The sequence below is a fragment of the Neovison vison genome, chromosome 4 (genome assembly GCF_020171115.1).
Source record: "Neovison vison isolate M4711 chromosome 4, ASM_NN_V1, whole genome shotgun sequence".
In the NCBI taxonomy this organism is placed as follows: Eukaryota; Metazoa; Chordata; class Mammalia; order Carnivora; family Mustelidae; genus Neogale; species Neogale vison.
In genome coordinates, this window is record NC_058094.1 from 217,193,032 (window position 1) to 217,216,388 (window position 23,357).

General features: G+C 49.1%; 1 protein-coding gene across 6 annotated transcripts in view; it reads right to left on the minus strand.

Annotated features, from left to right (window-relative positions):
- The window catches only part of HIPK2 (homeodomain interacting protein kinase 2), a 172,074-nt gene that overhangs the window by 100,801 nt on the left and 47,916 nt on the right, over nt 1-23,357 (minus strand). For 5 of the 6 annotated variants that reach the window (XM_044246701.1, XM_044246700.1, XM_044246697.1 and 2 more), the window contains exon 2: nt 12,643-13,726. In XM_044246701.1, coding sequence (XP_044102636.1) covers nt 12,643-13,726 — 1,084 coding nt within the window. Of the gene's footprint in view, nt 1-12,642; nt 13,727-20,286; nt 20,315-23,357 lie in introns of those variants that run through there. The other variant, XM_044246698.1, reaches the window with a different exon arrangement.

The window sequence follows — 23,357 nt, forward strand, 5'->3', positions numbered from 1 at the left end:
ACAAACCAGAGGCCTGGGCAGACACAAACTATCACTTGCCGCTCACAGAGAGATGCCGGCTCCCTCGGCACTTCGGCTAATTTCTTTGGTGCCTCCCATTCCTGACGTTTTCACCCAAACGTGTGTGCCCATAAGAGATGTTCTTTCCGAGGAAGTCACAGTCCCCTCCTCAGAGCCAAGGGCAGCATCCGCTTGGCGTCTGCGGCGACTTCCTTGCTGAATGGAGCTTATAAAACAAAGCAATGAGATGCAAATATGTGCCTTTCCATACAAACCATGACACAGAATATGAACATGACAAGTTGGGAGAAAACTTTAAATGGCACATTTCTCAGAGAAAATCTATCTTCAAGCTCACAGTTTCGGTCGGTGCCAGCAGAAACCATATTTGGATCTGCATGGCCTCCAACCGAGAGTCGCACATGAGTACGTTTCTTACGGGGGTGACCCTGACACAGGACAGGAAGGCAATCAACCAGTGACATTCGGAAAGCTGAAAGGGTCGCTCCCTTCCAAGTATGTGACGTCTAGACCCATTCCCATCTCTATGGGTATATCCACCTGGCTTAACTCGGGAGTACCCTGGGAACACAGGGAGAGGGGAAGGAAAAAAAGGAAGAGAAAGAGGAAAGTGAGATTCAACAACCTAGCCAGGCAGCCCCGACACGTGAAGAGACTTTCATGGTCCCCAAGGCCTTTATGGAATATTGCACGATCCAGACGCTAAGGAAATGGCTAAGACTCGTCCCGCGTCACACGGTGGGTGGGATGCTGGGACCCAGGTGCCTGACCCCTGTCACCTCCCTAGGTTAAGCCAGTGTTGGTGAGTGCTTTCAGCTCACCGTGAAACCGCCTGGAACGCCAGCCCTGCTTCCTCCAGAGGCTTGAAGAGCCAGGCTCTGGCCCCAGGAGGTGCAGCTTCCTTGAAGATCAAATGGACGGATGGCTAACTAGATGCATTACATTAAACCCAAATGTCTTGAGGAAGGAGCGATCACTTCTGGTCGTGGCAGATCTGGCCCTTGAGTTTCACAAGGAGAGCAGAGTGGGGTGGGGTTCGGGGGCCCAGTGTCCGGGTGGGATGTAGGGCAGGGGAGTTATCCTAAGTGAAGGCGACAGTGTGGGCTCCTGGCAGGTGCTGAGGCCTCATGGGGTGAGGGGAGGGCTGGGGCCCTTAAAATAGGCATTTGAATTCCAGGTTAGGACCTGGGATATGGGAGCTTAAGCAGGGAACAGAGGAAGAGCACAGAATTAAGGAAGGAGATTTGGGGAGCATCTTCCGAGAAAGAAAAGGGAACGCTTAAGGGCGAGCGAGGATGCCCCAAAGCTGCCGGAACTAATGCAGAGAGAGAAGCAGAGCAGCACAACAGGGACAAGGCAAACGGGCACGGTGTGGCCGTGAGCTCCCGTCTCCAAAGGAAGGACCTCTCACTGCCGGGACGGCCCAAGCAGAAGGCACAGTGACACGACGTTCACATGCTGGCAACCCTCTTGCTTCTTCCAAAGGAGGAAGTGAAACGCTCCTGTCAGTGGGGAGGGAGAAGAAGGAACGTGGCTCTGTGCCCAGCATGTGGCCATGGGCCCTGGCCCAGTTACTGGGGGGCATGACCCAGGTCCTGCTGTCAGAACTGGCCTCGTCATGCCTGGGAGGGCTGCTGGGGACAGGGGCCCCTCTCCAAGGTCCGTCACTGAGACGCAGAAGAGATAACCCACTGGCCCAAGATGGCATGTGGGCACCCGCTCTCTGTGAGGGACAATAAGAACTTTCCTGCAAAACCTGCTACTTCTCTGTAATATGCAGGAAAATCTCCTCAGATGGGGGGCCTGCCATCGGGAAAAAACTGGTTTGGGGAAAATGGTTTGTTTCAAACATGGGTGTGCTGGCCACGGCCACAATGGTGGGACAGCCAAGGGCAGGACCCTGCAGGCATCACAAAGCTGGGGGACCAAACTCCACAAAGTCTTCTTCTTTTTGGATTTTGACACTTCAGAAGGATCAGAAGGAACAGCGTGCCACTTCTCTGCTCCTGGCGGTCACTGTCCTTATGTGTTAGAGGAGAGGTCGTGACCTACACACAAAGCAGCACGTAGAATGAAGAGACAGCGTGAGAGATGGGCTTCCGTCCCCGGCAGCTGTTTACTCCCCAGAGTCGTGTCCATGGGTCCCCCCATCCGGCCATTTCCAGAAATGACTGTTCCCCCGTTCACCATCCTGTCACAGGATGAACAAATTTATCTCTTTTGCCCCAATGTACCACAACACAACAAAAACAGGAAGAAAAACCAGGCAAGATAAGGCTTAAGGGTTTAATGTTATCAACAATTTCCTTAGAGGTCTTTAAGGGTAAACAGATTTAAAATTTTTATTTCAAAAATTTTTATTTAATTTCTTGATGCGAGACCTCTGTGTTTTAGTCCACGTATGGGTTTGCGGCACGACATCCATCCACAACCAGGACGCAGAGCTGTCCCGTCTCCCCGAGGCCGCCCTGCTGCTGTTCAGGGCGAATATTCCATGTTCACAAGTGAGAACAGCAGAGCTCAGGGCCAGGTCTATTTATATCCTGGGGGGTCACGCTTACTGCATTTTCCTTTGCTAAGAGAAGTTCCAACTGACAAAAAGAAGAGCTAGAACCTTCACTGGAGGTCAGCAGACGATGACGAAGGGACACCAATAGCTCGTCCCTTGCGTTCTGGCCAAAAAACTTTGAGTTTCCAGTCCACATTTACATAAATAAGCGAGACAGTACACGTCCCCAGTCATGTGAAGCAGGTCCAAAAGGGGCTGAAATAGGGGGGATCCCACAGGCAAGTCTACCTGCTGCCACTGAGCTGGCACACCCACACCAATGCACACTCACACAGCACACACTCACATATTCAACACGCACACAGCACACACTCATATATTCAACACACACTCACACATTTAACACATATATACAATCCCACTCATAGCAACACACATCCATACCAACACACACACCAATACTCATGTACAATATACACACCCAACATTCTATACACACAAACCCACACCAACACACTCATACATCCAATATCCACACACGCCAATACTAACACACACTCCATGTCTAACACATGTACAATACACACTTACACATACCAACACACCAACACCAACACCCATACTCACAAATACCAAACACACATTCAACACACTCACACCGAAACTCACACATCCAATGCACACATACCAGACACACATTCAACACACACCAACACACAGTCACATATCTATACCCACACCAAAACATACTCACACGTCCAACACATGCACACACATAGCAACACACGTTCACACAACACACACACACACACACATGCCTTCGGGGGGATCTCTGAACAGTTTGGCTCCCTGACCTTCCTGATGTGGGCAGAGAGGGGGAGCGGGTGTGGGAAGTCACAGCAAGGGTCGAATGCAATCTGACCCTGTGGGGCTTCTAGTGTGCATTCCCCATTCTCCAGTGCAAGACCTCGCAGCCGTCCTCAGGTTCACCGGAGCCGCAGGAGGGCAGCAGCCCAGGCCCTCAAGTCAGGAAGAGCACCCCCTGCCTTTCTCGCCACACCAACACAGTTCTGTCACCTCCCTCCTGACGCAGGGGGAGACATCGCGCCTCTCCTCAAATGCTGACCCCTTCCCTGTGGAGCTGGACACTGTCCTTTCCTGACGCCGAAGGAAACTCAGCAAACACACTCCCAGCACGCGGCCCTCGCACCGACCGAAGGGGACGCGTCGTGCTGGGCCTCCACGTCCACAGAGATGAAAAAGAAACCGTGCGTGATCCCCAGAAGCTGGCGAATGCCGGGGATGTCGACAGCTACTCACCCGCAGACCAAATTAAATCAATGCTAAGCCAGAGGCGTGTAACTGTGAAAAAGCACGGCGGTCAGCAGAGAGGCAGGCGCCCTGGGCCCGGCGGGGCTCCCGCAGGCTCGTGCCGCTCCCTCCCGGAGTCCTTCCAACAGCTTCCACAACGGCTGTGATTTTCCCCTGGTAAGAGCAGAGGACAAGGAGCCTCGGAGAGGTGTGGGAATTTGCCTAAAGTCACAGAGCTCTAAGGGAGCAGCGCGGGAACGCAGAGCCAGGCCTGCTGCCACATACAGGAACGACGAGAAGAAGAATGACCAGCACAGCAGCTGTCGTGGGAGAAGCATGAGCAGCTCACGCCCGCGGACAGCTTCGCACGTGCCGAGCACGCGGAGCAGCGGACCAGCCCCCTCTCTCCACGGGAAATCTTCGTTCCCTCGGCTCACAGGTCCGAAGAGCAAGTTAGGGGAGTCCCGTCTCTCAGGCGTGGGAAGGCCCCCAGACGGAGCGGGGGGGGAGGAGGTTAGAGGCCCGGAGGGACGGCGCCGTCTCACGCCCCCAAGGCTCTCCAGTGAGAAAGTGCTGCCCTCGGCCCTGGCTCCGCGCCCCCGTGGATAGTCACTTCTAATTTTCTGCAGAGGTAAAATGGGACATGACAGATGTTGGCTGATTTCAGGGAGCTAATCTGTTAAAAGCCGAGTCAGCTGTCTTCAGGTTTTAAATTGAAATCTCACAGGTGGAAAGGCGAGATGGGATGAATGTTCCTGGTGAGACGTGGATGTTCCCGAAGGGCTGCTACTGGGGTCCCGTCTGATCCAGGGCTTGGAGATGCCGGACGCCACAGGCCCAGGGTTTAGGTGACCAGTGAAAGGCCACAGGAAAGTGGGTGCGTGAGGGCATCTGCCGTGTGGCGGCGCGAGCTGGGCCTCTGAGGCCATTCATTCATTCCCTGGGCCAGTTGGCCATTCACTCATTCAACAGTGGAGCCGCAGGGAAAAGTGTCAGGTCCCCTGCTGAGGGCGCGCAGAGAACAAAGGAGAACAGTAGTTCCCGGCCCGTCCCTCCACTCTTTCTCCCACAAGCTCCGACTTCAGTCCCCCGTGGCCCTGCCCCGGCCTGGGTATTCTCTCCCAGACCCAGCCCGGCTCCCACCTCCACCTGGCACCCAACCAGCTACAAAAGGTGGAGGCAAGATTCATGAATTTTAGTTTGCTTTATTTTGTAATTAATTTTAGATTTTAAGTAAGATCTTCAACTTCCAAACAACCCAAATGTTTAGAGTTCAACTCTGAATTCTTAGCCTGTAGAGTCCTTAAATTTCTCTAAAAGGGCATTTCCCTTTTATTCTCTTTCCATTTAAAACCATGGCACATGTAAGTGGCGGGGAGGCCCTGGGTGTCTCAGGGCAGAGCGTCACAGCAGACACCTGAAGCTGCTCCCTCTGATTTCAGCCACCGTCACCGAGGACCTCTCTATGCCCCATGTCACCTTGCTTTTCTGCTTCAGCCTCCTCTCGGTCCACCCAGCCCACCCAGCCCCAGCCTTCTACCCTTCTGGGGCCCAATCCCAAAGACCTTCATTGGCTCCCTGGAGGCACAATGGGGCAGCCTAATTTTGGTATCACTCCCCCATTCCCTTGCTCCTGTCCCCTGAGATCTCCCAAAAGGACTCTTGGCACCCAAGCCCTGTCTCTGGCTCGGCTTGCGGGACACCCAACTTAACACCTTCATTTCCACAATGCCACCCTCTCCACTTCTGTCTGGGAAGGAGGGCCACAGCCCAATACCCAAGACCAAGAGCCCTGACTCTCCACTGGGGTTTAAGCCAACGGGGCTGCGGGAGAAAGGAGACTCTGGGTTTGTCTCGCACACGCTCCCTTGTCAGTTTAATGAGAGATGTCTACACTGGGCGGACAAGGACAGGGGAGCCTGGCACACCCAACGAACGGCTCCCCAAGGACAGCTCATTCCATTACAGACATAGCGGCAGAACCGCATAGCTGAAGGCACTCCTCCCACTCATTGCTTGAAACCTCAGCACAAAGCACAGTGTCTGGCACATCTTCGGAATTCAAAAAATTATTTGCTCAATGCATAAATCGGGATGATAGTTCCAAACCCAGCTGTGGCTGCAGGGAGGGCCCGGTCACCACCCAGCAGTCAGTGCTACGTCTACTGGAAATCACGCAGAGAATGACACGTACGGTCGGTCATCTCTGCTGCTCGTCTGCTGTCCTCCCTGTCCCCCAAACAGCCCACCTCCTCCAACCCCCTGCTTCCCGGGTCACGTCACACTCGCCCTCTCTTAGCTCACCAGCTATTTCTGGATCTTCTCTGTCACCACCACTGGGGCAAAAGGGGTCTGACCACAAGGCAGGCAGTGACTGGGCCCCACAGAGGGGCTGTGAGCCGCTCAGGTGACCAATCCACAGCTCAAAGCCAGGCTGTCACCGGCGGTCCCGCTTCTCCCATCTTGACGGGGCGTGGGGTCCACCCGCAGTGGGGCCGGCGCAGGTCACATATTCTGGAAGCCCTGCCATTTAGAGCAACCACGGTTCTCCAAGGATAAAATCATGATGATGATGAACAAAGAGGATGGGAGGGAACTTCTGGAGGTGATGGCGTGTTCACGGCATAGACTGGGGGACAGCCTCATGGTGTATATTGCGCTCAAACCCATCAGGTTGTACACATTACATACGGACGGCTTCTGGATGCCATACCTGGGAAGTAGTTTCAACAGCACAATTTGCTGTCGGGCTTGTATGAATGTATGTCGCCTTGCCCCGCAGCCAGAGGGCCTGCTCACTCATTAGATTTGTTCTGCAACCCAGGGATCTCCGCTTTTGAGAGGGACCCGCGTGGTTCTGCAGCAGGAGGCTCCCTGGATTACGCTTTGGAAACACCTGGTTTACCCCTTGAACGCCAACATGGTTCCAGTCCCACTGTCCTCAGCTTTGGGGACATGTGGTTGGTATCCCTGCTGCAAGGCAGAAAATGGGGCCGTTTCTGGGGCATTAGGGCAGCTTCCGCACTGGGTCCTCAACCCACCTGCGTGTGGGGGGGTGGGGGGGGAGCATGTGCACGTAGGAGGGGAGGGGCCCTCAGGCCGACAGACCAAGTAACACACAAGGCTTCCTACTCCAGCTTCCCACTAAAGAAAGCTTTAATTTCAAATTTTTTCTCCGCATGGTTCAAGGTCCTAGAGCCGAGTAAAGGGAAACTGGAGATAAACTAACAGGCAGGTAGGTAGTCTAGTGGTTATTCTCCTTGGAAAAGCCGCAGCCCCGAAAGCTTCCACGTATTCATAACCGTCGCCCTCGGTGGATGAGCTTGCCAGTGGCACGACTGTTTCACTTAATACCCTCAAGGGCCAAGCCAGAGCCTTTTCCTGTTGTACCTGTCTGCTAGTAATGAGTGTAAATTAATTTAAAAAGCTAACGCCTGCCATGCGACTCCATTCAGGGCTCTTCTCCGTCAAACCGAACTTCTAGTCAGGTACGCTTTATACTTGATTATCTGCACAAGTTATGCCATTTTTAAAACTACTTACGCTTATGGCTTTAGGAAGCTGTGCCCCTTTTCTGAAGTGACGCATCGTACGGCATTTTGGAAAATGCTAGACCCCCCGTCCGTTACTGGTGGGGAGATCAGGGAGGGCTTCCAGTATGGGTAAGGAGGCCAAGCTCAACCCACAGAAGAAAAAAACCACAGGCTACACCATCAACTCTGAGGAACCGTATGCCCAAACGCAGGTCCTGGTCATAATGGGATCATCAGACGCAGGAGAGTGGAGAGCTCACACTGACGTTCTCCCCATGACTCAGTGGAACACGGTTAGCTGGGGACACACAGTGCTGGGATCGGACATCAGGTTCCGAAGAGACCAGAGCTTCAGAACTGTGCCTTAGAGAAAGCTCAATTCACAGAAAACTGTCGCCTCTAGGCCAATGACCCAGCCACGGTGCCTGGAAGGTTAAAAGCACTACAAGTGTTCACGTTCCTGCTGCTGGGGCGGACATTGTAATGCAGGGCCTCCTCCCTTTATTCCTGAACAATGACTATGGCCTCCTAGCCTCTAGCTTCCCCCCAACTTTTTTTTCTATTCTAATTGATTAACTTCATTAAATTACTGTTGTTAAATCCAAGCCCCAACTCCTACCTTAATAGTATCCCCCATGAGACCTCACTCCCCTAACCCCTACTCCAACCCAAGTCTTCAAGTCCTTCCAGACGTCACCATCTTGCCTGATTTGTGCCCATCCCAGTGGCTCCCAGGCTCCCTCACCCCCATCTCTCATTTCCTGTACGACCCACGTCAAGATTCCTACGATACAGCTCCTGCTCTAGAAATCCTCCCTATTAACCCCTCTGGCACAATCTTTCGCTGACTTTGAATTTCTTTCCCTAGTTTTTCCAATGATTCGTTCCCCTCCAGGCTCAATGAACATCTACAGAGTTGTCAAACATTTGCGCTGTCTAAACACCAGAATTCCACTCTAGGCGATTTGTTTCAGTTCTTTGATCACTTCAGAGAGACCATAAACTCAAGATTAGACCTTTTCCTTTACCTCCTTTCCTTTAAGAGATCCACTGCAGGACACACAGCAAGGCCCAGCAAACACCTGATGAACTGAACCGAATTAAAACAGATCTCCACCCGACCTCAAACGACCTTGTAACCAACCGGAAGATAATCTCTGCAATCAAAACAATCAGCCAAAAAAAGGGTTAGATTATTCTGAACAAGGAGATTACTGGACATTTTTACATCCTAAATTTTTATGCCCATTTTTTTGAGGTCTTAGTCAAGGTCTTTGTTCCAAATTAAGTCCAGAGTATTTTGAATAGCCCAGAGCAGAAACAAACAAACAAAGAAACAAAAAATCTACACATTTTAATCACTATCTTCTGCCTGAATGGCAGGTCTTTTGTTTGTTTTTCCGGAAAGTAGAGCTTAATATTTGGTCTTGTTCTTAGTTTCCTGGCCTCACCAATGGTGGAAATACCCCCACATCAATTTATTACTTGCTCGCTCTCCACCGAAACAAACAACAAAAAAAACAAAAACAAAAACCCCCCAAAAAAACCCATTAAAAACTGTCATCAGTGTAGAATCACATCGGGAAATGGCAGGGACTTCCAAGGTGAGGTAGCAGGAAGAAAGAGAATTACCTACGACTCCATTTCTTGGGGTGTGAGCATGTGAAAGGGGACACCATTAAGGAAATCTCTTTCTCCCCAGCAGTGTTTCTCAGAGTGGGCTGAAAACCACCTACACAAGCTCATATACAATTCCCTGCAGTAAACTCTGTGTGTGTGTGTGTGTGTGTGTGTGTACATGCACAGGGTGGAGACCTTCTTGGGGAGCACTCCTCTGGAAACTTCTGATTTGGTGGGTCTCGGGCAGGACCTTGGTGGAAACGTGTTCTTAACAAGCTCTCCTGGTGGTTCTTATGCAGAATACAGTTTGAGAAACAGTACACTGTGGCAGTTGCCTATGTAACAGACCTTCAAGTTGGAAGGTCAAGTAGGAAGGGGATACTCATGCATCCGAAGTAAAAACCCAAGAATGGAGCCTTTGTTTCCTGAAAAACACCCCGTCAGGCTTGCCTCTATAGTAATATGCCCCCAGCCTTGGCCAACCAAATCCTGGAGTTCCTCTCTGTGACACCACCGATTTTTCCATGTATCTCAGGCTGAGGACAGGAATGTCTCTCTATGTCGTACCGTTTCCATGTCACTCTCAGGGAAGAGAGTAAGGGAAGATATTTAATACTGTCCCATTTAAAATAAGGAGGGACATGGGAGTGTCCTCCCCTTTGAAAGTGAGAGGTCCCAGGGGATAATGCACCCAGCACAGACACAGGGGGACCCCAGGGGAACCAGGCCCTATGGAAGGACAGATCCGCAGTGTGCTGACTTCCCCACCCCAAACACAGACATGCTCTCTCAAGAGGTGGCTGAAAATGTCTTCCTTCTCAGATCAATAATGGACAACTGTAGAGATTGTTCCCGCTCCCAGGCCCTATGAGAGGCAAAGCAATTGGGAAAATCAACTTGGTAATCGTGGCCCAGAGCTGGCTGTCCCTCACGGAGAGCTGGGACTAACACAGATGGGGCCGAAGACTGTCCGGAAGCACCTGCATTGCTCTCTGTGGCAGCAAACCACTCCGAGGTTCAGAAGAGGCCTGGGGAGGGCACGGAATGAGGTGACCAACGTCAAGACACCTGAGGCAGAACAGCTGGGCTGGCTCTCGTGGGGACTGTGCCCACGAAACCAGAGCCAGGCACAGAGGCCCACCATAGGGAACCAAGGATACGCATCTTTTTGGCCAAAGGGACTGTGAGGAGGAAGAGGTTTGCCTGCCCAGAATGTTAGGCAACAGTCATCTAAGGGTTAAAGAAAGGGGTGCAGGGAGGGGGTGCAGGGGCCAGAGGTACGAGATGGGGGAGGGAGCTACGGAGAGCCCTGAGCCCTGACACTACGTGCAAACAAGCCTTCCACACCCACCAGACTCCCTGGTCCCAGGCATCGGGGGCAGAGACCAGTGGGTGGGAGGGGGTGGGAATGTCGGGCATGTACAAGGGGCACAAGGTGGCGAGAAGCCATGAGTACATAAAGAATCCCTAAAATCAACTTCGTTCACCCATCAAGTTTTACTCTCGATACGCAATGCCTTTCTGGCAGTTTTTAAAAAGTCTCTTGACAAGTCGCCATGGTCAATTTCTAGTGAAGGCGAATAAAACCGGTATCTGTTCGTTAAACAGCAATTTAGGGTAACCGAGTATTAGAAGCCCGAGCACCAGCGGGTCCTTCCGTGACCTGTGAAGGTGACCCGTTGAGACGCCACCCAGAGCTACCTTTCAAAGAAGGGTACTTCCTGAAGAGAACCTGGGCTTGCAGTCCTCCTCACGCATCCTCCTCCTTCAGCCCTGCCCTCAGGGTTCCCGCAGGGCCCTCTCCTGCAGGCTCCCGGCCCAGGTCCCCTTCCTCTGTGGCCACAGCACCGGGCACCGGGCTTCCCTCTCCGTGTGGCTCCAGAGCAGAGGGGCCCCCAGCAGACTGCAAGTGAGCGAGCAGCAGAGCCTTCCTTCCCTCCTGGGGCTGGCAGAGAGGGAGGGGGGCGGGGAGCAGGGGGGCAAGGGAGGCAGGGGGCAGGGGAGGCGGGGGGGCAGAAGCCAGCGGAGGCTGACCCTCAGCCGGGCAGATGCCACAGCGGGTGGACGCGGTGGGAGAGGAATGCTGGGGAAGGACATGGCTGGGGAGGGGCTGGGGCAGGAGTGGGGTCTGGAAGAGCTACTGTGGTTCAGGAGTTGGGGGCTGGGGCAGCGGCGGGGACACAGCAGGGCCTGTTCCCCTGTGAGGAACAGGAAGGGGCATGACCTGGGGCCCAGAGCGCTCAGGGCCTGGGTGTGAGATTATCTACTGAGACCCGCAGGGTGAGGAGGTGGACGGGGGCCGGTCGGCCTCCGGGATGTGAGCGGTCAGTTGTGCTCACACAGCTCTGGCACCTTCTGCAGCCTTTCTCTGTGGCCTGGAAGGAAGTCTGGAGAAAGCACAGCCCGATCAGAAGGTCAGGGCACAAGGGCTCAGGCACAGGAGTCCTGGGGCCCTGTTTTCATGGCCTGCATGACAGCCTCTTAAATGGGTCCCACCTTCTCACTGCAGTTTTAGGATGTTTCTGGCCAATGTCCACGTTCACTGGACTGCTCGACATCTCTGCAAACACAGCCCACCTGCTGAGTCCCCGAACGCTCTCCTGCTTCCCACTTCTCCCCACTTCTCACGCACCGACCCCGAGCTGGACAGCGAGGGAAGCTCTTGGGCTGCGTAACGCAGTCCCCTGTCCCAGCAACCCCCAGGCTGGAGACAAGACTTCCCCAGCTCATGGGTGAGGAAGAGAAGGCACAGAGGTACAAGGCGACAAGCCCACGCCACAGAGCTTAGCGAGCGGAGGTGTCCGGGTCAACCCAGGGTCTCTCAAAGCCAGTGCCGTATCCTGGCAGCCGGCACCGCACCCGGCACGTGCCAGGAGCGCGGTCAATCCTTGTGGAGCGAGGGAAGGAATACAAGCTTTGCACTCCCTACCCAGGCTGCCACAACCCTCCCTCCATCCTGCCCAGACCCGGAGCTCTCCACCACATGCGTGTGCCGACTAGCCCCCTCAGTCCTGGGGCCACACCGCTCCCTCCCCCCTCCTTCCTCCCTGGGGACACAGAAGTCATCTTCTCAGCATTGCTCAGGTCCTGCTACCCTCCATTCACCACCCTGCTACCTGTCCCGACGCCTCAGTGCTTGCTCCGTGTTTAAGGATACAGCCGCAACCCCTAGTCGAGGATTTAAGACCCCAACCCCCCCAACCCATCCTTTCTCTCATATCCGCTGTCACCTACAGGACCCCTGCTGTGGTTGCGCGCGGCTGTCCCCCTTGTCTCCGGTGCAAGTGTTGTGTGTTCCCGTGGCAGGGACTTCAATGACGCACACCCCTCCTGCCCCCCCCACCACGTCCGGCTCCCCACACCCGCCAGGAACTGACGGCCCTGCCATGCCCTTCACCCCAGCCTCCAGGAGTCCCTTCGGAGCCTGAACACCTACACCAAGCTGCTTACTTGGCTCCTCTCTCCTGTGGCTTCTAACCATCATTTTCACGTGCATGTCCTCATTTTCCGACCAAACGATGGTCACGTTGAGGGCAACAGCTGGAGGCGTGTAATTTTACCCCCAAGCCCGCCCCGGAGACCCCCACAGCACACTCTGTGCACACCAGGGGCACTCGGCATCTCCTGTGTCCGGACCAGCGGTCTTACCTGTAGTATCTGGACTGCAAGTAGGTGGAACACACAGCCTTGGACACGTGACTAGCTGACCCAAAGTCGATGACCTTTACTCTGTACGGTTGTCTAGAAGGATCTACCAGCATGATGTTCTCCGGTTTGAGGTCGGCATGGATGAGACCGAGGCTCTTCAGTTTCATCAGGGCTGTGGCTACCTGCTGGAGGACGGGGCGAATGTATTTGAGGGGCAAGGGGCTAAACTTGTTCTGCTTCAGAAAGTCATAGAGGTTCTGCTCCAACATCTCAAACACCAAGCACGTGTGGTTCTTGTGCTGGAAGCACTCGTAGGCGCGGACAAAGTTGTAGTCGTCGGCGCTCTCCGTGCTCAAGCGCGCCAGGATGCTCACCTCGATCTGACCCTGCCGCGCATATGACGGGTGGTTCTTCAGGATTTTGATGGCCACAATCTCATTGGTGCCCCGCTTCCAGCACTTGACCACCTGCCCGAATGTCCCTCGGCCCAGGAATTCCAGAACTTCGTAAGTGTTGGTCATGGAGCACAGCACCTCATGCTGGACCAGCTGGTAGTCCCCTTCGCTGTTGGAGCCACTGTTTTTGGACGTGGCAGTCGATGTGGTGGCAGTGGCTACAGTGGCCCCACTCGCATTGTTCTGAATCATGGGTGGATGTTCTTCAATGATCTGCACGCTGCTTGTGTTCTCAATCTCCTCGCTCTTACGCTTGAGTCCACATTTTTGGTAGGTATCAAGGAGGCTCACAGTGCTTCGACGCATCAGGTTATGTGGTCCGCCGAGGACTTGCCCAGTGACAGAAGTGCTACTTGCTGATGTTACAACTATGTGGCCGGTGCTTCCTGGGAAGATGATGGTCTGCTCGTAAGGTAGGCTTGGGTTTGGGATCGGCAAGGAGGTGCTGACGGTTGTGGTGGCTGGCTGAGAAGGTGGTATGTTCTTGCTCTGGCTATACACTTTGCTGTGGGAGCCGTACCCAGTCATGTCCCAGGTGGAACTCGGCTCTACTTTCAGTTTCTTCACACTACAGAAGGCACTTGATTGAAGGGTGTGAGGGGAGAAGACTTGCACATGTGAGGCCATACCTACAAGAAAAAGGAAGGGGAAGGGAAGGATTTTAGTCACCCTTAAATGAGTGAATCCAACAGATCCAACACATCCGCCCAGTGGCTTGGGTCCTAGAGAATATTTTCCTCCAACTTCAAAGCAAGGCAGGGAAAAGTGAATCTACTCCTCCCGGAAGCACATTGTGGCCACTCTGTGAGGCCAAGGAGTCTGAGTGTTCTAACGGCCATCATTAGGAGAATGGAAGAACCGTAGAGTCAGTCGGGAACACAACCACGATTCAGATACAGAATGAGAGTATCAGAAGTCTGTTCATTACTTCTTTTTAAATAAATACTGTGACAGGAGTGCCTGGGTGGCTCAGTCAGATAAGCCTCTGCCTTCCACTCAGGTCATGATCCCAGGGTCCTGGGATCAAGCCCTGCATCAGGGAGCCTGAGCAGGGAGCCTGCTTCTCCCTCTCCCTCTGCCTGCCGCTCTGCCTACTTGTGATCTCTGTCAAATAAATAAATAAAATCTTTTGAAAATAAAAATAAATAAATATTGTCTGTGATAGAAACAGATTCTTCCTACTAATCCTACTAAAACTGAGGACCTTATCAGGTGGCCCAGTTAACTGTTACAGACTAAGTTGTCCCACATGGTCTACTGCTCCCTGTCACAGACCCCAGGTTAGCTAAGATGTCTTCCCACACCGGTCCAATCGTGGAGTCACTCATGAACCACTGGCTTCTGGATGAACTGTAATTACCCTCTGGGATCTTAGTCATCTTAAATGAATTCTGTAAGGCTGAGGAGAAGAGCAGTCAGTCTGATATCTTCATTTAGATGGCCTAAATAAAACATTTTATCATCTATTTTATATGTTTTATACCATTAAAGCATTTATGTATTTGGGGGGAGGAGGAGGTAGCTCCATTCATGGGCTCCACTCACTAACTCTCCTGCTCAGTTCATCTACCAATGTGTTTATCTAGAAAACACTATTATTTCATTCCAACATCTCAGCCACAGTTGAGATAACCGCAGAAATCTGTAAGAGCATTAACTCTGGAATAGTACAATTTACAATTATGGTGATTCTAGACACAAACAAAAATTCATAAAAAACTATCAAGGGGACGCCTGGGTGGCGCAGTTGGTTGGACGACTGCCTTCGGCTCAGGGCGTGATCCTGGAGTCCCGGGATCGAGTCCCACATCAGGCTCCCAGCTCCATGGGGAGTCTGCTTCGCTCTCTGACCTTCTCCTCGCTCATGCTCTGTCTCACTGTCTCTCTCTCTCAAATAAATTAAAAAAAAAAAAAAGAAAGTTTAAAAAAAAAAAAAACTATCAAGAAAAAATAAGACAACGAGAAAGGCAAGTTTTTTTTTTTTTTTTTTTTTTCAGTTGAGAAAGGCAAGTTTTTAGAGGTGCAAGTGGAAAGAGACACTGCTCACCAGCTAACTGCAGCTGACAAACGTTTCTCCTGGAAGCACACGGGCAGGGGGGCTTCCTCAAGCACCGCTGCTGTTTAGCCACGCTCGTGTTCGTGTCTCTGATCCCACTCTGATCCACCCAGAGTGGTCATTTAACAAATATTTTCTTTCCCTCCTGGTCCCCTGTCACCCTGGCCACCCTTTCTCTCCCAGCAGACACCTGCCCCTTTGTCCAGGAGCCTACTGTCAGCAGCCTTGCTTTCCACCTTTATTCTCTTCATTTCAGAACATTCCAGAATCTACATGCACACCCCCCTGCCCCTGCCATCCTTTCTTCCTTCTCTCTGGTCTCAGAGGAAGCGGATTCTCTCCTTTCCAACACAAAAATTTTGTCTAATTCTCACAATTCCTCCTCTCTGGTTCCCTCCCCTGTCCTCTTCTTCTCTTAACAGCTTTCAGTTCCTGCCTGTTAATTAGTTCCAAGTCCTCAGTAGGCACTTAATAAAGTTTTGCCCAGCAAATCAATGACTTAATCTTTTCCTTCTGCCTTCGTGTGTGTGTGTGAACATACTCCCAACTTAAAAGCCAAGAGGAGTAAGAGCCATACTCTTCCCCATTTATTTTTTCCTTCTTCTCGCCTGTAATCAGTGGTTTATGCTCCCTTTTCTTCAAGGCTCATTCCTCAAGCCACGCTCTCCCAACCCCCACATCCCTACACTATAGTTCTGTGTTCTTAAAGGTAAACGACTTCCTAATTGCCTAACCCAAGGGCTTTTTTCAGCCCCTATTCCCCCTTGACCTCCCTGCAACATCTGATACACTGACCACAGCTTCCTTCTTGATGCTCTTATCTGTGCTTAGGAGAATCTGTAATCTCCTCCTCCAGTGTCTGATTGCATACTGTGTGCCTTGGTGGTTCCTTTACCTCTTTCTCCTTTAAAATGTTGGCATTTCCAACACTTTGACTCTTCTCTCTGGAAGACATTCATTCAGTCTGACCTGTCCTGTCTATGAAGGTGACTCCTGCCTTCACCACAGGCCAGACTCTCCCTCTTACCTTCCATGAATATATTTCTGCCCCCTGCTACATGAAAGACTATCTTCCAAAGCTGAACTCCCTTATCTTCTCCTGAAAATTTAGCCACCTCACACCCCTTTCTAACATCCCCCTTTCTGTTCATAGAATATTCTTCTAGTCACTGGGTTCCAAAAATGTGGATTTACCTTTGATGAATCTTCTTTTATCCACGGACAAGAAGGTGCTGAGTCTTAGTAATTTTTCCTTCTTTCAAAATGTCTTTTGTATCCATCTCTTTATTTCTGTTCCTGCTGCCACTTCCAAAGTTAAAACATTTATTGCTTTCTAGTAGGACTAGACCAAACAGACATCTGGTCTACCTGAGCAGTCTCTTTTCCTCTAATTTCTCCATATTGAGCCGCCAGATTAATCTTCCTAGAATATTTCTAAGCATGTTACTCCTCTGTCCAAAACCATTTTCTTTCTTTATTTTTGTTCTTTTTTTTTTTTTTAAGATTTACTGATTTTAAAGAGAGAGAGACAGAGAGAGAGAGTGCGTGCGTGTGGTAAGGAGTAGAGAGAGCCTTAAGCAGACTCCGGAGTGTGGAGCCAGATCTGGGGCTCAATCTCACAACCCTGAGATCACAACCTGAGCCAAAATCAAGAGCTGAACGCTCAATGAACTGTGCCATCCAGGCGCCCTGTCCAGAAACTTTCAATGACTCCTTGGTGTCTACAGGATAAAGTGGAGGATTCTTTCATTTAACACCATCAAATTTGACTTCAGTTACCTTGCTGGCTTCATCTCCAACTAGTAGCTTAGTAAGTGTCCTCAACGTCCACCTTGAATTAAGCTGCTCTACTCACTGTTTCTAGAATGTCTCTTATACGCCCTACCTCCACGCTCTTATACCATTCCCTCCTCTGGCAGGCTTTCACCATTTCTCTCAATTTATTCAAAGACAAGACAATTCAGATCCCTCCTCTTCCCAGACCTCTCCAACCCACAGTGATCATATCTCTTTCCCTACGGCACTTACCATATGTACTACCCATTTGGCCACAAATTGCACTTGTGACTTGCAAAATCTCTTTTGTCTTGTTGAACTGAATTACTTATCTTTTGTGCTATTTCACTTTTTACACATTTAGGTCATGGTTTCCATAACCAGGCTATACTCTGGGTCTAAGAACTCCAGTTTATACCTCGTCCTCATGTCTTCCCCAGTATTAAACCAAGTTTGTTACCCGTGGTGGACAGTCAGTTGACGGAACAAAGCACTCTAACTGGCCGGGCCTCCCAGAGAGCTTAGTTTTCTGGCTTTAGAGCAACGACCAATCACAGGCACCTATGGAATCAGGCCTCCCTCTGGAGAGTAAAGAAAAACCTACCACTATTTTCCCACCCAAACCAAGACGTTTAAAAAAAAAAACACAAAAACAAAAACAAAAAAACAAGGCAAGGGCTAGGCAGCTCCTGTCCTGGTGTCAGTGCTCACTTTGTCTATGCTTCAGACTGGACGTGCTCTGACTTCCCACAAGCAGCCTCAGCCTGACACCCGACACATGCTCTGAACCCCACCTTCATCCCACAGATCTGACAGAGGCTTCCCTTCTTGTTTGGATCCTGAATTCTAGTATCTACCAATGCAAAATGATACCTCCGTAGACATCCTTCTGCCCAACGAGACCATTCTGGCATGCTCATTCAGAACCTACTCTACCTGTTTTTTCCTATTGCTCTTTTTGTTCGAGTCAACCTCCCCCTAATTCTGCAATAACACTGAAAATGTTTTTTCCTATAGTTATCAGTATTAAATATTCATACTGTTTTAGATGTTGTGTGCAATATAGAAATAACCAATCCCTTGATTTTTAGTAAATTAGCCACTGGAGACAAAACAAGCACTTCCACTGTCCTTTGCTGCCTGGTTTGCCCCTCATTCCTCAACCTTCAAGTACTTGGGAAGGGAAGGACTGGGGGGCAGTAGAGGAAATATACTGATGTTACATTAAGGAGAAGTGGCTCTTTTTTCTATTTTTTTCCTGTTTCAAAAACATTTTGGTAGAAAGGCCAGGGTGCAGAAGTGGAATTTTACAGATGGAAAGAGGATGGCTTATGACTTATTTGTTATTGGGATGACAGCCAAGGGTCATAAAATTGTGGAAATCATCACTGGCTACCTCTGGTGATGGATGCCTGGGACCAGAGAGGAGATGTGCATGGCTAGAAATGCCCCTCACCATGCCGGCTGCCGCAGACTCAAACACTGTTCTTCGGGGTTATCACAATTCTCCAGATCTTAAAATCTGGAGCACCTAGCACATACTAGGATACAAGCTGGATGTTTTATGGACAGGAGGAGCACACACCAGACTCTGTCTGGCACAGTCCAGAGCTACCCTTTCCAATTCATTTTCACAAGGGTCCCACTTTGAAAGCTAGGAAGTCAAGTGATGGGTTTAGGCTCCTAGGATAAGTGGAAAAATCAGACCCTGATTCTAGAAGTTCAAATCAAGGTAATTCTATGTGCCTTGTTGTCTCTGTCTTAATGATTTAATGAGAAATACAGTTTTCTAAGGTTAAGAGTAATTTTTTCCACCTAAAAATAAAAATAGCCAACAATCTTCATGATTTTCCTGAAGTCTTAACTCATAAGATTTTTTTTTTTTAATGCCATTTATTAAAGGACTGGCCCATTTAGTCCTTTCTTCCCCCCACTTATTTGCTTAGTTTCTTCATAATTTTGTATTTCACAACTAGATGAACTGAAAAGTTGCTTCACATCTGAGTACATTTCCTTTCCATTTCACCACCCCAAAATTATCTACTGGAAGATCATACTCTGGTGAAACCACGGAGATGAGTGAGGGTTCAACTATGATTTAAAAAGAAATTACTCTGAACTCAACTTCACTGAATTCTTCCAAAGCTTGAGAGAAGGAATTATAAGTAAAATAATGGCACCATTTCCAGCAGTGGATTAAAGTTTAATTGTGGTTTGGCAGATGTGAAATAGGTTACCATGCAGAATCCAGTTACATTATTTAAAAAAACACAATTGTGAGGACCTTAGTGTAAGAGGTACAAATTTCCCCCACTTCCCCAAATCCTCTGACACATGCTTTTGCTGAATAATGAGTATTTATTTGATAGAAACAATCAGGAACTTGAAGGATTAAGTCCCATATCCAACGGGATGCCATATTTGTCTTAGAGATCACATTACCTAATACAATATTATAAAGGTGTAGAATACGTCAAAAGGAATGTCAAAAATATGTGAATGTTAGAAATATGCACCTGAATGGACATTTTTAGGCAACCAGAAAAGAGTTAACTTGAAAAGCTCTTGATTACCCTGTATAACATGGTAATTTGATGCCTTAGGAGTTGAAAAGTACTAGAAAAAAAATGTCTTCATGGACATGCAAAACTATATTCATAAAATTTTAATGACAGTCATCCTGCTTATCAAGTTCATATTTTACAAGTAGCGCAAAGATAATTTCAGATTAGCCAATTTTAAATGATACATTTCCAAAATAGTGTATACTAAATGTCTCTGGGGCTTTTATATTGTTTTCAATCAAAGTCTGTTTATCCACTAGTTATATAATGTTAAATATATAGTGTATTCCATCAGAGCACAGTTTAGGATCAGCCAAAGCTCAACAGAATTCCTCCATCAATAACAACAATAACAATACTACTGATTCCACCAAGGGTCCTCTCTATAAAAAAGACTGGGGTTGGGCACAAAAGGGAACACAAAGACATCTAACAGATCGGCACCGCCCTAAAGGAGATTAAAACCCCATGGGCGATGCCAAGTTCATTGCAAATTAAAAAGAACAACTGTCAATTCTAAGCAACTTGCCAAAGTAAGTATGACAGGAGCTTAGAGGAGTTAAGACTTGAGCTGAGGTTAGAAAAATAGTGTTATCTTTTGAAAGGCAGAAGGACACTGTTCCGGATCCTGCGAACAGATGTGAGCAAATTGTGGGGAGCAGCTAGCCCTATGGCCTAAGCCCTCAGGAAGTTTAGGCTGTGCTTAGAGACAATATAGGAGCACTTACATGCTAGCAACACAACAACAAATGCAAAGCCAAGAAACAACTATGTGCACCAACAGCCTACTTACCCGGAATTGTCATCTTCTGATAACTTCAGTCTTCTAGAGAAGTTAAGTTGGGAATACTCAATAAAGCCCGCAGGAGGCCCTACCACTACTGCCGCTCACTTCAAACCTTCCACCTTCACCCGGTCTTAACTGATTGTCCTCTAACACCAAGTACACTGTAGACAGACTGTCATTGACTCTGTTCTCTGGGTCAGACTCCAAGGGCTTATACCCCGCAACTGCAGGGTGAAGTGCATTCTCCTTGTTTTACAGCTGAGTAAATGGAGTTTTGGGAGATGACCTTGTTCGTCCAAGGTCACTTTGCTACTAGGAGCAGGGCTGGGACTTGAACTGAGGTCTGACTGACTCTCAGGTCTACGCTATTAAGCACTCTGCTTCACGTTGTCGGTTCTCGGACTAGAAGCACCAAACCAGGAGACAAGTAGAACGGGCAAGGAGAAACAGAAGCTGACACGTGAGAGGCGACAGACGTAAAGGACAGAGCACAGCCAACGGCACACCACCTGCTAAGACGATGGGCGCTTGCAACGGTGATCCTGGGTCATCTACTGTTTCTGTATCATCTGCTTCTGAGGATGTCTGAGAAATAAGACCATTTGAAATTATTCAAATAAATTAAATCTGCCTCAGTAAAGAGATAAACTTCCCTTATCTGATGCATAGAGGCACCGTGGACAGAGCGCTGGTCTGGAGTAAGATGATCTGGGCTTTCACAGCAGTGTGGGGTGGGGGGTGGGTATGCAGTGAGGATCTGGACTAAGGAACTGCCTAAGAAAATAGGAAGGAAGGAGCAGAATCATACGACTTTGTGGAGAAGAAAAGGGAAGACAGCACTAACAGGTGAGCTGTAATGGCAAAGGAGAGAAGAATCAAACATGTCTGGAAGACTCAGAGGAGTGGGGTTCCATGATGGTGACAGGAAAGATGGGACGTGGAGCCAAAGCTGCCTACCTTGGAGGGGGGGAAGGGATAACAGAGCTGGCTGTCCACAAGCTGAAGTACGAGCCCTGACAAGGTATCCAAGCTGAAATACCCAGTGTTGGACTATTCATGCTGAAACTCTGAGGCAAGGGATTGCTTCATTTGCGAAAGATAAGATGTCAGGGGCCCCTGGTCATGGATAATCAGCATCTAGTTCCCATTTGCTGAGATGAATCTTGACTGAGGACAAACCATTTTGAGAAGAGAATGGGTTTCAATAGGGTGCGTTAACCTAGCACAGGATTCGTCAGAGGGGGAAGAGGGAAGAGTGATCCTCAATCAGCTCATGCACACGCCAAAGACAAAGGGACATCGCCAAAAATATTGCTAAACAAAGATCAGCACGATGAGGTGACAAATATACCAAAAGGGGAAAAGACTGAAATCAAAAGTTCACATCCCAAAGAGACTAAGAAAGGAACGGTGTTGCCAATTTTGAGAGGAGAGTCCAGCTGGAAGAGCTCTCTTTTGGATAGATTTCATTGTAGGCATTTATAAGAACACAGAGGAAATGTTCTCTATGTACCGAAAAACAAAACAAAACAACACACACAAAAAAACCCAGGACAGGAGAATGGACAAGAGGCCGTGGCTAAAGATGTTGACCTAAGGACCGCCATCAACAACACCTAGATGGAAAACGAAGCCATGTGGGTATAGCTCTTTCCCAGGAGAAATGGTGTGGAAAGAAGAGCAGATGGCAAATAAAGAAATCCTTGGGGGCACAGACGTGGTCAAATAGCATGAGGAGGAAAGTATGAGTCACAGGGAAAAGTCAAGGATAAAATGATGATAAACACAATTAAGGGATTGATCCCGGAGAATGAAAACAGAGAAAGAGCTATTGGGCCTGGCCAGACCTTTTTTTCCACAGGGTCAAGAGGAGAGAAAGAAGGGGTGCGCTCCTGGGAAGAGAACCAAATGTACCATGTTATCTCCTGGCTTTTCCAAGAAATGTGATTCTCTTCAGGACTTTCAAAATCTACCTACCTACTGGCTCATCGTGTGTCGAAATCAGCTCCTCTCGTGTTCAGACTGACTTCTCTTTCTGAAAAGTTGCTAACCTCGCCTATAATAGCTGTGAGCCTCTCTCAGATTCACCTTTTCCATGACTCTGCCACATTGCCTTAACTAAGCCATAAACCGCTGGGGATAAACCAGCCTTTCACTGCAGTGGTTAAGTACATGGGATCCACAACGGGACTGTACCGAGGTCGTGTTACCAATCTGCCAATCTGAAAGTCACCAATCCAGTATAAGACATACATGCTTTTAAAATTTTTTTTATTTAAATTCAATTTAGTTAACACATACTGATCATTTGTTTCAGAGGGTAGAGTTCAGTGATTTCATCAGTTGCATAGAACACCCAGTGCTCATCACATCACATGCCCTCCTTAATGCCCATCACCCAGTTACCCCATCTCCCCCCTCAACCTCCGCTCCAACAACCCTCAGTTTCTTCACCGTAATTAAGAGTTTCTTATGGTTTGCTTCCCTCTGCTTTTATCTTATTTTATCTTCCCTTCCCCGTTGAAGTTTATCTGTTTTGTTTCTTAAATTCCACATATGAGTGAAATCATGTTATTTGTCTTTCTCTGATGACTTATTTTGCTTATTAGCACAATAACCTCTAGTTCCATCCGTATCACTGAAGATGGCAAGATTTCATTCTTTTTATGGCCGAGTAATATTCCATTGTATATATGTATACGTGTATATATACACCACATTTTCTACATCCATTCATTTGTTGATGGACATCTGGGCTCTTTCCATAGTCTGGTTATTGTGGAAATTGCTGCTATAAACAGATGCCCCTTCAAATCACTATCTTTGTATCCTTCTGATAAATAACCTAGTAATGCAATTGAAGGGAAGACACATGTGCTTTTCAGTTTCTTTCTCTAGGAAACTGGTGGCATCAATGAAAGGAAAAACAAAGTAACTCACAAACTCCTTTTTAAAAACCATAGTTGCGTTAACTCTGAATTGTTTTAAAAAACCTAAACTTCTACACCTAAGAGTATTAGTTTCCTAGGGCTGCTAGAGCACGGGACCACAGACTGGGTAGGTTAAGCAACAGAAAT